General features: G+C 41.2%; 1 protein-coding gene across 1 annotated transcript in view; it reads left to right on the forward strand.

Annotated features, from left to right (window-relative positions):
* The window catches only part of DRC11 (dynein regulatory complex subunit 11), a 156,289-nt gene that overhangs the window by 67,898 nt on the left and 69,364 nt on the right, over nt 1-19,027 (forward strand). The window contains exon 8 of the mRNA XM_028105309.2: nt 15,015-15,143. Within this exon, the coding sequence (XP_027961110.1) occupies nt 15,015-15,143 (129 nt within the window). The remainder of the gene's footprint in view (nt 1-15,014; nt 15,144-19,027) is intronic.

A 19,027-nucleotide genomic window follows, 5' to 3' on the forward strand; every position in this document is an offset into this window, starting at 1 on the left:
CAAAGGCACCCCCAGATTCAAAGTGAGGGGGTGGAAAACCATTTACCATGCTAATGGACACCAAAAGAAAGCTGGGGTGGCAATCCTTATATCAGACAAATTAGTGTTTAAAACAAAGACTATAATAAGAGATGAGGAAGGACACTATATCCTACTTAAAGGGTCTATCCAACAAGAAGATCTAACAATTGTAAATATCTATGCCCCTAACATGGGAGCAGCCAATTATATAAGGCAATTAATAACAAAAGCAAAGAAACACATTGACGACAAGACAATAATAGTGGGGGACTTTAACACTCCCCTCACTGAAATGGACAGATCATCTAAGCAAAAGATCAACAAGGAAATAAAGACTTTAAATGACACACTGGACCAAATGGACTTCACAGACATATTCAGAACATTCCACCCCAAAGCAATGGAATACACATTCTTCTCTAGCCCCCAAGGGACATTCTCCAGAACTGATCACATCCTAGGTCACAAATCAGGTCTCAACCGGTACCAAAAGATTGGGATTATTCCCTGCATATTTTCAGACCACAATGCTTTGAAACTAGAACTCAATCACAAGAGGAAAGTCGGAAAGAACTCAAATACATGGAGGCTAAAGAGCATCCTACTAAAGAACGAATGGGTCAACCAGGAAATTAAAGAAGAATTAAAAAAATTCATGGAAACCAATGAAAATGAAAACACAACTGTTCAAAATCTTTGGGATAGAGCAAAGGCAGTCCTGAGAGGAAAGTATATAGCAATACAAGCCTTTCTCCAGAAACAAGAAAGGTCTCAAATACACAACCTAACCCTACACCTAAAGGCGCTGGAGAAAGAACAGCAAATAAAGCCTAAACCCAGCAGGAGAAGAGAAATAATAAAGATCAGAGCAGAAATCAATGAAACAGAAACCAAAAGAACAGTAGAACAGATCAAAGAAACTAGGAGCTGGTTCTTTGAAAGAATTACCAAGATTGATAAACCCCTGGCCAGACTGATCAAAAAGAAAAGAGAAATGACCCAAATCAACAAAATCATGAATGAAAGAGGAGAGATCCCAACCAACACCAAAGAAATACAAACAATTATAAGAACATATGATGAGCAACTCTATGCCAGCTAATTAGATAACCTGGAAGAAATGGGTGCATTCCTAGAGATGTATCAACTACCAAAATTGAACCAGGAAGACATAGAAAACCTGAACAGACCTATAACCACTCAGGAAATTGAAGCAGTCGTCAAAAATCTCCCAACAAACAAAAGCCCAGGGCCAGATGGCTTCCCAGGGGAATTCTATCAGACATTTAAAAAAGAATTAATACCTATTCTCCTGAAACTGTTCCAAAAAATAGAAATGGAAGGAAAACTTCCAAACTCATTTCATGAGGCCACCATTACCTTGATCCCCAAACCAGACAAAGACCCCATCAAAAAGGAGAATTACAGACCAATATCCTTGATGAACATGGATGCAAAAATTCTCACCAAAATACTAGCCAAGAGGATCCAACAGTCCATTAAAAGGATTATTCACCATGACCAAGTGGGATTTAGCCCTGGGCTGCAAGACTGGTTCAACATCCACAAATCAATCAATGTGATACAATACATTAACAAAAGAAAGAAGAAGAAACATATGATCCTCTCAATAGATGCAGAAAAAGCATTTGACAAAGTACAGCATCCTTTCTTGATCAAAACTCTTCAGAGTATAGGAATAGAGGGTAACTCCCTCAATATCATAAAAGCCATCTATGAAAAACCTACAGCGAATATCATTCTCAATGGGGAAAAGCTGAGAGCTTTTCCCCTAAGGTCAGGAACGCGGCAGGGATGTCCACTCTCACCACTGCTATTCAACATAGTATTAGAAGTCCTAGCCACAGCAATCAGACAACAAAAAGAAATCAAAGGCATCCAAAACGGGAAAGAGGAAGTCAAACTCTCACTCTTTGCAGATGATATGATACTGTATGTGGAAAACCCAAAAGACTCCACCCCAAAACTGCTAGAACTCATACAGGAATTCAGTCAAGTAGTAGGATATAAAGTCAATGCACAGAAATCAGTGGCATTCCTATACACCAACAACAAGACAGAAGAGAGACAAATCAAGGAGTCGATCCCATTTACAATTGCACCCAAAACCATAAGATACCTAGGAATAAATTTAACTAAAGAGGCAAAGGATCTGTACTCAGAAAACTATAAAATACTCATGAAACAAATTGAAGAAGACACAAAGAAATGGAAAAATGTTCCATGCTCATGGATTGGAAGAACAAACAGTGTGAAGATGTCAATGCTACCTAGAGCAATCTACACATTCAATGCAATCCCCATCAAAATACCATCCACTTTTTTCAAAGAAATGTAACAAATAATGCTAAAATTTGTATGGAACCAGAAGAGACCCTGAATAGCCAGAGGAATGTTGAAAAAGAAAAGCAAAGCTGGCGGCATCACAATTCCGGACTTCCAGCTCTATTACAAAGCTGTCATCATCAAGACAGTATGGTACTGGCACAAAAACAGACACATAGATCAATGGAACAGAATCAAAGCCCAGAAATAGACCCTCAACTCTATGGTCAACTCATCTTTGACAAAGCAGGAAAGAATGTCCAATGGCAAAGAGACAGTCTCTTCAACAAATGGTGTTGGGAAAATTGGACAGCCACATGCAGAAGAATGAAACTGGACCATTTCCTTACACCACACACAAAAATAGACTCCAAATGGTTGAAAGACCTAAACGTGAGACAGGAGTCCATCCAAATCCTAAAGGACAACACAGGTAGCAACCTCTTCGACCTCAGCCGCAGCAACTGCTTCCTAGAAACATCGCCAAAGGCAAGGGAAGCAAGGGCAAAAATGAACTACTGGGATTTCATCAAGATAAAAAGCTTTTGCACAGCAAAAGAAACAGTCCACAAAACCAAAAGACAACCAACAGAGGGGAGAAAATATTTGCAAATGACGTATCAGATAAAGGGCTAGTATCCAAATTCTATAAAGAACTTATCAAACTCAACACCCAAAGAACAAATAATCCAATCAAGAAATGGGCAGAAGACATGAACAGACATTTTTTCCAAAGAAGACATCCAAATGGCCAACAGACACGTGAAAAAGTTTTCAACATCACTCGGCATCAGGGAAATCCAAATCAAAACCTCAATGAGATACCACCTCACACCAGTCAGAATGGCTAAAATTAACAAGTCAGGAAATGACAGATGTTGGCGGGGATGTGGATAAAGGGGAACCCTCCTACGCTGTTGGTGGGAATGCAAGCTGGTGCAACCACTCTGGAAAACATTATGGAGGTTCCTCAAAAAGTTGAAAATAGAGCTACCTTACAATCCAGCAATTGCACTACTGGGTATTTACCCCAAAGATGCAAATGTAGGGATCCGAAGGGGTACATGCACCCCAATGTTTATAGCAGCAATGTCCACAATAGCCAATCTGTGGAAAGAGCCAAGATGTCCATCGACAGATGAATGGATAAAGAAGAGGTGGTATATATACACAATGGAATATTATGCAGCCATCAAAAGGAATGAGATCTTGCCATTTGCAACGACGTGGATGGAACTGGAGGGTGTTATGCCGAGTGAAATAAGTCAATCAGAGAAAGACATGTATCATATGACCTCACTGATATGAGGAATTCTTAAACTCAGGAAACAAACTGAGTGTTGCTGGAGTGGTGGGGGTTGGGAGGGATGGGGTGGCTGGGTGATACACATTGGGGAGGGTATGTGCTATGGTGAGCGCTGTGAATTGTGCAAGACTGTTGAATCACAGATCTGTACCTCTGAAACAAGTAATGCAACATATGTTAAGAAAAAAGAAAAAGAAGATAGCAGGAGGGGAAGAATGAAGGGGAGTAAGTCGGAGGGGGAGACGAAACCATGAGAGACGATGGACTCTGAAAAACAAACTGAGGGTTCTAGAGGGGAGGGGGTTGGGGGGATGGGTTAGCCTGGTGATGGGTATTAAAGAGGGCACATTCTGCGTGGAGCACTGGGTGTTATGCACAAACAATGAATCATGGAACACTACATCAAAAACTAATGATGTAATGTACGATGATTAACCTAACAATAAAAAAAAATAATAAAATAAAATAAAAAGATGATCAACCCCATACATAAAGCAGAAACGCAATTAAAACTACACTGACAGAAAAAATTGATAAATTGAACCTCATCAAAATTCAAAACTTTTGCACTTCAAAAGATGCCATCAAGAAAATACAAAGACAAAAACATACTGGGGGAAGATATTTGAAAACGATACCTGATAAGGGGTTTGTATCCAGGATAAACAAAGAACTCTTGTGTCTCAATAAGAAGACAATTCAATCAAAAAATGGGCAAAAGACTTGAATAGACAATTCACAAAGGATCATAAATGAATAGTTAATTAGCACATGAAAAGATGCTTGGCATCCTTAGTCTTTAGGGAGACAAAACATAAAACTACAGTGAGACCATTTCATTCCCACTAGGATGGCCATAATCAAGAAGACAGACAGTCACAAGTGTAGAGGGTGTAGAGGAAAAGGAACCCACCTGTGGTACTGGTAGGAACGCAAAATGGCACAGCTGCTTTGGGAAACGCTTGTCCCTTTCTTAAAAGTTAAACATAAATGTACCAAATGAGCCAGCAGCCCACTGTTGGTACTCTATCCAAGAGAAATGAGAATGTGTCCACGCAAAGAAGTTTGTACATGAATATGGGGCATTACTCATAATAGCCAAAAATTTGGAACAGCGTAAATATCCATCAACTGGTGACTGGATAGGCAAATGTAGTGCATCCGGCGATGGAATATTATTTGGATTTCCTATAAAAAATGAAACACCAATTGGGATACACTACAACATGGGTAGACTCAAAACCATGATGCAAAGGGAAAGGAACCAGATCTAAGAGACCACATATTATGTGATTTCATTTATAGGAAACATCCAGACAAAGTGAATAGAGGCAGGGAGGCAATTAGAAGAGGCCTGGCAAGGAATGAAGGAAAAGGAAAGAGACTGACAGTGGACATGAGGGGTCACACTGGGGTGATGGAAATGTTCCAAAACTGGCTCATGGTGATGGTTGCAGGACTCGGTAGACGTACTTAAAATAATTGAATCGTACCCTTGGAATGGAAGGATGTATACTATGTAAAATATGCTCAACAAAATTATAATATATTATATTCTTATAAAAGAAAACAGGTGGTAGACCAGATTTGGCCTTCAGACCCCACAGTTTACCGAAAATATAGTGGCTGACTTAACAGGGCAATCGAGCGCACTCCTTGCTTTGGGAGGTTTTGCTATAGCTGAAGCGTGTCAGCAAAATAAATTCAGCACTGGCATCTAAAAAAAACCCAAAAGAACTACAACGACAGACCATTTCTTCAGCTGTTCAGTTGGCAAACATAAGACACCATGTCACACTGTGTCAGAGCATACGGGGAAACCAGCGGTCGCCCACATGGCTGGCAGAGGTGTGAATTGGCACAGCCCAATGGAGGCAATTTGACAGTATTAAAAATGTACCTACACACACTTGATCCTGCATTTCTACTTTTAGGAATTTATCCTGCAAATATGCTCATACACCTGCAAAATTATATTTGTGGGCATTTATGTGTACAGTATTATTAGTAACAGCAGACAGTTGGAAACAACCTAATTCCATTGGTAGGAGAACAGCCAGATCATGCACAGTACACCCATAAAAACAGAACAGGGAAGCTCTTTATGTACTGCTAAGAAAGCCAGGGACATTATTAGGAGGAAAATGCCCAATAAGGACAGTGTGTACGAGACGCTGACATTGGAATAAAATGTCCAATCTATGTTTACATTGTGTGTCTGTGTGTATACATGTGTACATATTAGTGTACTTTGGAAGATTTTGCTAGAGTTGAAAATCAAGAGCAAAGCAAATTCAACATTGGCTTAAAAAAGAGACAAACTCCAATCACACACCATTTTCAAGCATGTGGTTGGCGACCATAACACAGTGATGTGTGTGTGTGTGTGTGTGTGTGTGTGTGTATGCAGGTATATTTGCGTATAGCTATATAAAGTGTCTCTGGAAGCACCTCCAAGGTATTGGGGCTGCTTTAGAAAGTGGATCTTGCTGGCTGGCTCACAGCATAGGAACGGAACATTTTACGACTTGAACTTTTGTAAGTTTTGAACCATGGGCCACGTGAATGTATTTAACAAAGTATTACATAAATAAACTAAGTAAGGATATAGAGGAAATAAATAGTACAATGGAGAAGGATTTACAAGATACACTGAATTGTGTGTTCCACAAATAAGGGTTCCTCCTTTTTGTAGCTGCTCACAGTTTATACATCAGGTCATTTTTTAAAAAATTGTCGGTACATTTCTGAAAGCTTCCAAACTTCCAAGGACCAAAAAAATGCTCATGCTTCCTAAGTGCTTCAAACATAAAATCCTGAGCAGCCACAATTTAGCTCTATGAGTTGAAGTGAACCTGATCCCCAAGGAAAACATTGCCACTTGGACAAGGGACTTTTAATTCCATCTAGAGACACGTTTTTTATTACCAAATAATGTGCACAACACATACGTCACCTCTTATGCTCGCCAGCACCCTTTTCCTGAGCCTCATCACACCGAGAGCTTCACGGGAGCCTAGGGGATGAGTTGGCCTCCAGATAGTGGGAAGAGGGCACGTGACTAATGACTATAGTGATGGTGTTTTTTTAAGTCCAGATGAGACCAGAATATCCTACTTCGTTCACAGTAAAGCTGTCTTTTATACTTTTAAAAGTGTGAACTAAACTCCTAAGAACAACATAGGTAGAAATATCAAAACAGAATACTAGAAAATAAACTTCAGCACCACAGTAAATCACTAATAAGGCATAAACAAGTAGACTGGATCCCAGGAGGATGGTTTGGTAGAACATAGTAGACATGAAATGATACTAGCCCTTTGGTTTAATTGCATACCGTGCTCTCCAGAGGTAACCACTGTACTGAATTTGGTGTTTTGTCATTCCCTCATATTTCTGTGTACTTTGACTGCATATGTATATATCCTGAAACTGTAGAGTGTTATTTTTTTATTTAATGACATGCATTTTGTACAATAGAATAAATTTACATATGTTGTTCCACATCTGGCCTCTTTTCTTTCTATGTTGTGAAATTCATCATGGTTAGCGCCTGTTTGAATCCCAGCTCAGCACTCCCCAGCTGTGTGTCCTTGGCCACGAGACTGAACTCTTTGTGCCCTGTTCTCTTATCAATAAAACGGGCTGGTAAAAGCTCGCATCCCTAGGCTGCAGTTAGCAGTAAATGAGTTCATCTTTGTGAGGCTCTTAGAACCATGTTTGGCTTATCGTAAGTCCAATGGATGGAAGTACTGACTTGATTTTAGAAAATGAAACTGGGGGAGCAGAGTAAGATGGCGGAAGAGCAGGAGACCTGGATTTCGTCCGGTCTCAGGAATTTAGCTGAATGGGGATCAAACCATTCTGAACGCCTACGAACTCAACAAGAGATCGAAGAGAAGAATAGCAACAACTCTCTGAACAGAAAAGCGACCACTTACTGGAAGGTAGGACGTGCGGAGAAGTGAATCCGAGGTGATATACAGGAGGATAGACGGCGGGGGAGGGGGCCTCCGTCACCCGCTTCTGGCAAGTGCTAGAGCCGCGGAGCACAAAATAGGAACTTTTAGAAGTCGGCTCTGCGGAGGGATGTCGCTCCAGTGGCTAAGCGGGGGGTGGAACCCTCATGGGGCAGTGTGATCTCAGGACCCTCGGGGTCACAGAAAGACCGGGGGTGCCTGAGTGCGGCAGGGCTCCCAGGGATCGGAGCGGGGAAGCCGGCTGCAGAGACAGAGCCGAGGCGCGGACTCTCAGCTCGGGGTGGCCATAAACTGTGATCCGCGGCCCAGTCGGGCCACTGCTCCTCCAGCAGGGACCCAACAAGCGGCAGATCCAGGGAGACTCCCCTTCCTCCCCCGGGAGGGGCGGCGCGGGAGCGCACCACAGGGATCTGCTGGGTTTGGAGACTCCACACGGGGTCGGGTGCCAGAGATAGAAACGCTCGGTCACAGGCCGGGTGAGCACGGAGTGCGGCCGGAGACCGGGGAGACGGGAGTGACTGCTTTTCTCTGGGGGCGCACTGAGGAGCGGGGCCCCGAGTTCTCAGCTCCTCCGGTTGGAGATTGGGAGGCCACCATTCTCACCCTGGTCCTCCAAAGCTGTACCGAGAGCTTGCGGGGAACAAAAACTCCTGAGAGCAAACCCGAGCAGCTTGCTTAGCCCAGACCGACAAGGGCGGGGCAGTTCCGCCTCCGGCAAAGACATTTGGGAACCACGGCAACAGGCCCCTCCCCCAGAAGATCAGCACGAACAGCCAGCAGGCCAAGACCAAGTTTACCGATCAAGGAGAACGGGAGAACTCCAGCGCTAGGGGAATACTGCACATAGAATCCATGGCTTTTTTACCATGATTCATTAGTTTTTCAAAGTTAATTTTTTTAACTGTTTTTTTTCCTAATTTTTCTTTTTCCCTTTTTTAACCAACATCTTATCAATCCCTTTTTAAAAAAAACATTTTTTGTTTTTCATATTTAGAGTCATATTTTATCCCTTCATAGTAGATACCCTTATTTTTGGCATATATATATAAGTTGTTCTCTCTTTAAAATTTTGAGATACAGTTTCTTCTAACAGATCAAAATATACCCTAAATCACTAGTGTATGGCTTTGTTCTAGTCTCCTGCCTGATCACATTCTCTCCCTTTTTTTTTTTAATCTTCTTCTTTCTTTTTTCAAACAACTTCTTATCTTATTAATTCCTTTTATAAAATCTTTTATAATTTTCATCTTTACAGTCATCTGCCATCCCTTCATTGTATCAACCCTTATTTTGTACATGTATAAGTCTTTCTTCCTTTAAAATTTTAGGAGGCACTTTCTTCTAACAGACCAAAATACGCCCAAAATCTAGTGTGTGGCACTGATCTATGCACTAGCCTGATCATATTTGATCATATTCTGTTTTTTTTTTCTCTCTCTTTCTTTTTTCTTTCTTTCCCTTTCTTTTCCCCTGGGTTCAGGTCTTTTCTGATTTGTATAGAGTATATTTGCTGGGGACGTTCTTAACCTGTTAGCGTTTTGTTCTCTCATTCATCTATTCTCCTCTGGACAAAATGACAAGACGAAAATAATCACCTCAGCAAAAACAACAAGAGGTACTACAGTCTGCCAGGGACCTACTCAATACGGACATTGGTACGATGTCGGACCTAGAGTTCAGAATCATGACTTTAAAGATACTAGCTGGGCTTGAAAAAACCGTGGAAGTTATTAGAGAAACTCTTTCTGGAGAAATAAAACACTAAAATCTAACCAAGTCGAAATCAAAAGGCTATTAATGAGGTGCAATCAAAAATGGGGGCACTAACTGCTAGGATAAATGAGGCAGAAGAGAGAATCAACGATATAGAAGACCAAATGATGGAAAATAAAGAGGCTGAGAACAAGAGAGAGAAACAACTACAGGATCACGAGGGCAGAATTCGAGAGATAAGCGATACGAAAGGACGAAACAACATTAGAATAATTGGGATCCCAGAAGAAGAAGAGAGAGAGAGAGGGGCAGAAAGTATACTGGAGCAAATTATAACAGAGAACTTCCCTAATGTGGGGAAGGAAACAGGCATCAAAATCCAGGAGGCACAGAGAACCCCTCTCAAAATCAATAAAAATAGGGCAACACCCCAACATCTAATAGTAAAACTTACGAGTCTCACAGACAAAGAGAAAATCCTGAAAGCAGCTCGGGAGAAGAGATATGTAACCTAAAATGGTAGAAACATTACGTTGGCAACACACCTATCCACAAAGACCTGGCAGGCCCGAAAGGACTGGCATGATATCTTCACAGCACTAAACGAGAAAAATATGCAGCCAAGAATACTATATCCAGCTAGGCTGTCATTGAAAATTGAAGGAGAGATAAAAACCTTCCAGGACAAACAAAAACTAAAGGAATTTGCAAACACGAACCCAACCCTACAAGAAATATTGAAAGGGGTCCTCTAAGCAAAGAGAGAGCCTAAAAGCAGTATAGATCAGAAAGGAACACAGACAATATAGACTAACAGTCACCTTAGAGACAATACAATGGCACTAAATTCATACCTTTCAATAGTTACCCTGAATGTAAATGGGCTAAATGCCCCAATCAAAAGACACAGGCTATCAGATTGGATTAAAAAACAGGACCCATCGATATGCTGTCTGCAAGAGACTCATTTTAGACCCAAAGACACACCCAGATTCAAAGTGAGGGGGTGGAAAACCATTTACCATGCTAATGGACACCAAAAGAAAGCTGGGGTGGCAATCCTTATATCAGATAAATTAGATTTTAAAACAAAAACTATAATAAGAGATGAGGAAGGACACTATATCCTACTTAAAGGGTCTATCCAACAAGAAGATCTAACAATTGTAAATATCTATGCCCCTAACATGGAAGCAGCCAATTATATAAGGCAATTAATAACAAAAGCAAAGAAACACATTGACGACAATACAATAATAGTGGGGGACTTTAACACCCCTCTGACTGAAATGGACAGATCATCTAAGCAAAAGATCAACAAGGAAATAAAGACTTTAAATGAAACACTGGACCAAATGGACTTCACAGACATATTCAGAACGTTCTACCCCAAAGCAATGGAATACACATTCTTCTCTAGTCCCCAAGGGACATTCTCCAGAATTGATCACATCCTAGGTCACAAATCAGGTCTCAACCAGTACCAAAAGATTGGGATTATTCCCTGCATATTTTCAGACCACAATGCTTTGAAACTAGAACTCAATCACAAGAGGAAAGTCAGAAAGAACTCAAATACATGGAGGCTAAAGAGCATCCTACTAAAGAATGAATGGGTCAACCAGGAAATTAAAGAAGAATTTAAAAAATTCATGGAAACCAATGAAAATGAAAACACAACTGTTCAAAATCTTTGGGATAGAGCAAAGGCAGTCCTGAGAGGAAAGTATATAGCAATACAAGCCTTTCTCCAGAAACAAGAAAGGTCTCAAATACACAACCTAACCCTACACCTAAAGGCGCTGGAGAAAGAACAGCAAATAAAGCCTAAACCCAGCAGGAGAAGAGAAATAATAAAGATCAGAGCAGAAATCAATGAAACAGAAACCAAAAGAACAGTAGAACAGATCAACGAAACTACGAGCTGGTTCTTTGAAGAATTACCAAGATTGATAAGCCCCTGGCCACACTGATCAAAAAGAAAAAAGAAATGACCCAAATCAACAAAATCATGAATGAAAGAGGAGAGATCACAACCAACACCAAAGAAATACAAACAATTATACGAACATATGATGAGCAACTCTATGCCAGCAAAGTAGATAACCTGGAAGAAATGGGTGCATTCCTAGAGATGTATCAACTACCAAAATTGAACCAGGAAGACATAGAAAACCTGAACAGACCTATAACCACTCAGGAAATTGAAGCAGTCGTCAAAAATCTCCCAACAAACAAAAGCCCAGGGCCAGATGGCTTCCCAGGGGAATTCTATCAGACATTTAAAAAAGAATTAATACCTATTCTCCTGAAACTGTTCCAAAAAATAGAAATGGAAGGAAAACTTCCAAACTCATTTCATGAGGCCACCATTACCTTGATCCCCAAACCAGACAAAGACCCCATCAAAAAGGAGAATTACAGACCAATATCCTTGATGAACATGGATGCAAAAATTCTCACCAAAATACTAGCCAAGAGGATCCAACAGTCCATTAAAAGGATTATTCACCATGACCAAGTGGGATTTAGCCCTGGGCTGCAAGGCTGGTTCAACATCCGCAAATCAATCAACGTGATACAATACATTAACAAAAGAAAGAACAAGAAACATATGATCCTCTCAATAGATGCAGAAAAAGCATTTGACAAAGTACAGCATCCTTTCTTGATCAAAACTCTTCAGAGTATAGGAATAGAGGGTACCTCCCTCAATATCATAAAAGCCATCTATGAAAAACCTACAGCGAATATCATTCTCAATGGGGAAAAGCTGAGAGCTTTTCCCCTAAGGTCAGGAACGTGGCAGGGATGTCCACTATCACCACTGCTATTCAACATAGTAATAGAAGTCCTAGCCACAGCAATCAGACAACAAAAAGAAATCAAAGGCATCCAAATCGGCAAAGAGGAAGTCAAACTCTCACTCTTTGCAGATGATATGATACTGTCTGTGGAAAACCCAAAAGACTCCACCCCAAAACTGCTAGAACTCATACAGGAATTCAGTCAAGTAGCAGGATATAAAATCAATGCGCAGAAATCAGTGGCATTCCTATACACCGACAACAAGACAGAAGAGAGACAAATCAAGGAGTCGATCCCATTTACAATTGCACCCAAAACCATAAGATACCTAGGAATAAATTTAACGAAAGAGGCAAAGGATCTGTACTCAGAAAACTATAAAATACTCATGAAACAAATTGAAGAAGACACAAAGAAATGGAAAAATATTCCATGCTCATGGATTGCAAGAACAAACATTGTGAAGATGTCAATGCTACCTAGAGCAATCTACACATTCAATGCAATCCCCATCAAAATACCATCCACTTTTTTCAAAGAAATGGAACAAATAATGCTAAAATTTGTATGGAACCAGAAGAGACCCCGAATAGCCAGAGGAATATTGAAAAAGAAAAGCAAAGCTGGCGGCATCAGAATTCCGGACTTCCAGCTCTATTACAAAGCTGTCATCATCAAGACAGTATGGTCCTGGCACAAAAACGGACACATAGATCAATGGAACAGAATCAAGAGCCCAGAAATGGACCCTCAACTCTATGGTCAACTCATCTTTGACAAAGCAGGAAAGAATGTCCAATGGCAAAGAGACAGTCTCCTCAACAAATGGTGTTGGGAAAATTGGACAGCCCCATGCAGAAGAATGAAACTGGACCATTTCCTTACACCACACACAAAAATAGACTCCAAATGGTTGAAAGACCTAAACGTGAGACAGGAGTCCATCCAAATCCTAAAGGACAACACAGGTAGCAACCTTTTCGACCTTAGCCGCAGCAACTGCTTCCTAGAAACATCGCCAAAGGCAAGGGAAGCAAGGGCAAAAATGAACTATTGGGATTTCATCAAGATAAAAAGCTTTTGCACAGCAAAGGAACAGTCCACAAAACCAAAAGACAACCAACAAAATGGGAGAAGATATTTGCAAATGACGTATCAGATAAAGGGCTAGTATCCAAAATCTATAAAGAACTTATCAAACTCAACACCCAATGAACAAATAATCCAATCAAGAAATGGGCAGAAGACATGAACAGACATTTTTCCAAAGAAGACATCCAAATGGCCAACAGACACAGGAAAAAGTGCTCAACATCGCTCGGCATCAGGGAAATCCAAATCAAAACTCAATGAGATACCACCTCACACCCGTCAGAATGGCTAAAATTAACAAGTCAGGAAATGACAGATGTTGGCGGGGATGTGGAGAAAGGGGAACCCTCCTACGCTGTTGGTGGGAATGCAAGCTGGTGCAGCCACTCTGGAGAACAGTATGGAGGTTCCTTAAAAAGTTGAAAATAGAGCTACCATACGATCCAGCAATTACACTACTGGGTATTTACCACAAAGATACAAATGTAGGGATCCGAAGGGGTGCACCCCAATGTTTATAGCAGCAATGTCCACAATCGCCAAACTGTGGAAAGAGCCAAGATGTCCATCGACAGATAAATGGATAAGGAAGATGAGGTATATATACACAATGGAATATTATGCAGCCATCAAAAGGAATGAGATCTGGCCATTTGCAACGACATGGATGGAACTGGAGGGTGTTATGCTGAGTGAAATAAGTCAATCAGAGAAAGACATGTATCATATGTCTTTATGGGGATATGAGGAATTCTTAATCTCAGGAAACAAACTGAGGGTTGCTGGAATGGTGGGGGGTGCGAGGCTTGGGGTGGCTGGGTGATAGACTCTGGGGAGGGTATGTGCTATGGTGAGTGCTGTGAATTGTGCAAGACTGTTGAATCATAGATCTGTACTTCTGAAACAAATAATGCAATATATGTTAAGAAAAAATAGAAGAAAAAGAAGTTAGCAGGAGGGGAAGAATGAAGGGGAGTAAGTCGGAGGGGGAGACGAACCATGAGAGACGATGGACTCTGAAAAACAAACTGAGGGTTCTAGAGGGGAGGGGGGTGGGGGTATGTGTTAGCCTGGTCATGGGTATTAAAGAGGGCACATTCTCGTGGAGCACTGGGTGTTATGCACAAACAATGAATCATGGAACACTACATCAAAAACTAATGATGTAATGTACGGTGATTAACATAACAATAAAAATTAAGGAAATATAAGTAGGAAACTCTATCCCAGAGCTGTTATGCCCCTTACCTCGGTCACATGACCAGTGATGTGACCTAAGGTCTATAGCCTCATATCTCCAAGAAGTCCCTCTCTGCCACAGCAAGTGGGAGCTCAGCAAATATCTGTTGTATAGAATGGATTATATGGGATTCTTTTTACTGAAGAGGTGTGGGTGGGCCTGGCACCCTGGCTGTGGCAGAGACACTGAGGAAGCCATGACCTCCCTCATGTTCATGGCAGCCCTGGGGGCCAGAGCAGCTCTGAATTGGGAGGGGGGGACTGAGTTCAGAAATGTCCAGCCTCCCTCCCATCTGCCCCCTGAGGTCCAACTCCTGCCTCACCGATGAATCCAACCAGGGGCAGGCAGCAGCCGGTGGTGTCCCCACGAGGGTCGACCTCAGACCCAGAGCAGGACATGGAGGGAGCGGGCACTGACCAGCACCAATACTTCCTGCAGACAGGAAAAACAGTCCGTATCTTGGTCGGGCTCCACGAAAGCACAATGCTTATTTTGTGTTTCTTGCCAGGTTACTGAGGATATTATTGCAAACCAAGAAGAAGAGGAGAAAAACAAAAAGAAGAAAAAGAAGGAGGCCAAGAAACCCAAGAAACCTAAAAAAGAAAAGGAAAAGAAAGGTGCAAAAGAAAAAAACAAGGTAAGGAATTTGGTATTTTAAAAGAAATTTTCTTTTAAGTGGCTTCTTTGCTTTGAATCGGTGGCATGATCCCAACTCTCCTGAGATCGCACTCATTCGTTTCCTAGGAAACCGTTCTACCAGCTGTTTTTCAATATTTTTTTATGTTGCTCGATCACCGGTCATCATCCTCTCTATGACTTATAATAAAGACCTATTAAGATAAAGGTGGTTTTAGTGACTTCGGTACTTTATGTGTTATTCACATATGTGAAACTTTGACTTTTTATTCCTCAAAATAAATGATCTCCCTCGTCTTTCCTCAAGGTAGAGACCCGGTGACCACTGCAAAGTCAAAATAATAACTACTTTAACCAAAGTGAGTTTGTTCAAATTTTTCACTTCACGTTGACATATTGGGTATATATTGTTTCTTACTACCCAAAGGAAATCAGAATTCAGATAGTGTTACTTTGGGCCAAGCCTCCCCTCGTGCAGTGGGGGAGGAGGTGCAGCTTATCCTAGGGCAGTAACTGGAGGGGTCTTCACCTTCGAGCATGTGGAGAGGTGCACTCCCAGGACAGCATTCTCTCAGCAGGAACTCCATCTATGGGAGATGGAGCTCGGGCTGGAAGCTGGAATCATCCTAAAGCATGATTATGTTTAAAGAAGCATGTCTGCACAGACAGATCCTCCTTCACAGCTGACCAAAACTCTCATCTGAATTGACTCAGGAGAATGGATCCTTAAGGGTTATGGTCCATCTGTGACTCTGTCCAGAGACAGAGATCCAGGTCTTGCTCAGGCAGCAGTGGTCACATTCGTCATGTTCCAGGAGGTGGGTTAGGGAGAGAAATGGGACAGGCTGCATCATCAAGGACAAGTGATTGGACCAAGGAGTCAGAAATTGTGAGCAGGGGAGAAAGGAGGATGGTGGATATACAATGACAGTACCCAAACTCCAGAACTCTCTCCAAAACTCTCAGTTTTTCCCCCTTGAGAATGATATTTGCTGTGGGTTTTTCATAGACGGCTTTTATGACATTGAGGTATGTACCTTCTATCCCTACACTGTGAAGAGTTTTAATCAAGAAAGGATGCTGTAGTTTGTCAAATGCTTCTTTCTGCATTGAGAGGATCATATGGTTCTTGCCCTTTCTTTTATTAATGGGATGTATCACATTGATTGGTCTGTGAATGTTGAACCCTCCTTGTAGCCCAGGAATAAATCCTACTTGGTCATGATGAGTAATCCCTCTAATGTACTGTTGGATCCTGTTGGCCAGTATCTTGGTGAGAATTTTGGCATCCATGTATATCAGGGATATTGGTCTGTAATTCTCCTTTTTGGTGGGGTCTTTGTCTGGTTTGGGGATCAAGGTAATGCTGGCCTCATAGAACTAGTTTGGAAGTTTTCCTTCCATTTCTACTTTTTGAAATAGCTTCAGAAGAACAGGTATTAGTTCTTCTTTAAATGTTTGGTAGAATTCCCCTGGGAAGCCATCCAGCCCTGGACTCTTCTCGTTTGTTGATTACTGCTTCAATTTCCTTGCTGGTTATGGGTCTGTTCCGGTTTTCTATTTCTTCCTGTTTCAGTTTTGGTGGTTTACAAGTTTCTAGGAATGCATCCATTTCTTCTAGATTGCCTAATTTGTTGGCATATATTTGCTCATAATATGTTCTTAAAATTGTTTGTATTTCCTTGGTGTTGGTTGTGATTTCTCCTCTGTCATTCATGATTTTATTAATTTGGGTCCTTTCTCTTTTGTTTTTGGTAAATCTGGCTGGAGGTTTATTGATTTTGTTAATTCTTTCAAAGAACCAGCTTCTAGTCTCATTGATCTGTTCTACTGTTCTACTGTTCTTTAGGTTTCTATTTCATTGATTTCTGCTCTAATCTTTATATTTCTCTTCTTCCGCTCAGTTTAGACTTTATTTGCTGTTCTTTCTCCAGCTCCTTTAGGTGTAAGGTTAGCTTGTGTATTTGAGATTTTTCTAATTTTTTGAGAAAGGCTTGTATTGCTATGTACTTCCCTCTTAGGGCCGCCTTTGCTGCATCCCAACAGTTTTGAACAGTTGTGTTTTCATTTTCATTTGTTTTCAAGAATTTTTTTAATTCTTCTTTAATTTCCTGGTTGATCCATTCATTCTTTAGTAGGATGCTCTTTATCTTCCAAGTATTTGAGTTCCTTCCAAATTTCCCCTTGTGACTGAGTTCAAGTTTCAAAGCATTATGGTCTAAAAATATGCAGGGAATAATCTCAGTCTTTTGGTACTGGCTGAGACCTAATTTGTGACCCAGTATGTGACCTATTCTGGAGAATGTTCCATGTGCACTCAAGAAGAATGTGTATTCTGTTGCTTTAGGATGGAATGCCCTCATATATATCTATGAAGTCCATCTGGTCCAGTGTGTCATTCAAAGCCCTTGTTTTCTTGTTGATCTTCTGCTTAGATGATCTATCCATTGCTGTGAGTGAGCTGTTAAAGTCCCCTATTATTATTGTATTATGATCAATATGTTTCTTTAATTTTGTTATTAATTGGTTTATATATTTGGCTGCTTCCAAGTTTGGAGCATAAATATTTATAATTGTTAGATCTTGTTGGATAGACCCTTTAAGTATGATATAGTGTCTCTCTTCATCCCTTACTAAAGTCTGGTTTAAAATCTAATTTTCTGATATAAGGATTGCCACCCCAGCTTTCTTTTGATGTCCATTAACATGATAAATGGTTCTCCACCCCCTCACTTTCAATCTAGAGGTGTCTTTGGGTCTAAAATGAGTCGCTTGTCCATCGATAGATGAATGGATACAGAAGATGTGGTATATATATACAATGAACTATTACCTCAGCCATCAGAAAGGATGAATACTTATCATTTACATCGATGTGGATGGAACTAGAGGGTATTATGCTGAGCGAAATAAGTCAATTAGACAAAGACAATTATCATATGGTTTCACTTATATATGGAATATAAGAAACAGCACAGAGGATCATAGAGGAAGGGAGGGAAAACTGAATGGGAAATCAACAGAGAAGGAGAAAAACCATGAGAGACTCTTAACTCTAGGAAACAAACTGAGGATTGCTGGAGGGGAGGTCGGTGGGGGAATGGGGTCACTGGGTGATGGACATTAAGGAGGGCACGTGATGTGATGAGCACTGGGTGTTATATACAAATGATGAACTATTGAACTCTATATCTGAAACATGATATACTATAGGTTGGCTAATTGAATTTAAATTTAAAAAAATACCCAAATTCCACATAAATGCAACATTTTGTATTTATGAAAGCCAACATTTTGTGATGAAGGCCAACATTTTGTTAAAAATGCTTTGCATGATTGCAGTCACCCAGCTGGAGGCAATTGCCCCTTTTTCAAGGCTCATCTCCCACACAATGATCAGCAGAAGTCTTCCAACTGCCCCCCCCCCCCGATCCGTCTTTGGCCCTCTCCTTAACCATGTTCCATTGCTGTGAACAAAAGAAGAGAGACCTCTTCCTGCTCACTCTGGGCACAACCCATTCCACTGTAGTCCCCAGCTCAGTCCCCAGCTACCCGGTATGTTGTGTTGACCCCTCACCTAATTGCCCCCTAGGAATTATTCCAGGTCTAAATGAGCTGCTCCATGCAAAGTCCCACCGCCGACCCCAGGCAGCTGCATTCAGGGATAGCCATGTTCAGGTACAAAGACCCAGCTCCCTCACTGGGACATTTCTGAAGGGTTCTCCTAGCTCCTGGGCTCCCTGTGGTGTCAGCTGACAGCTCACATCTGATTGCATCACAGCTCAGTTACATTAGCTTCTCTGCCCAGTGCTGCTTCTCTTCCTCCGTCCCTGTGGGTGCTGTTCCCAGTAAACCACCTGCACGGCCTCCATCTAAATGTTTCCA

The sequence above is a fragment of the Eumetopias jubatus genome, unplaced genomic scaffold (assembly GCF_037043125.1).
Source record: "Eumetopias jubatus isolate StellerSeaLion01/CBP00866 unplaced genomic scaffold, mEumJub1_p1.0 scaffold_3, whole genome shotgun sequence".
NCBI classification, from domain to species: Eukaryota; Metazoa; Chordata; class Mammalia; order Carnivora; family Otariidae; genus Eumetopias; species Eumetopias jubatus.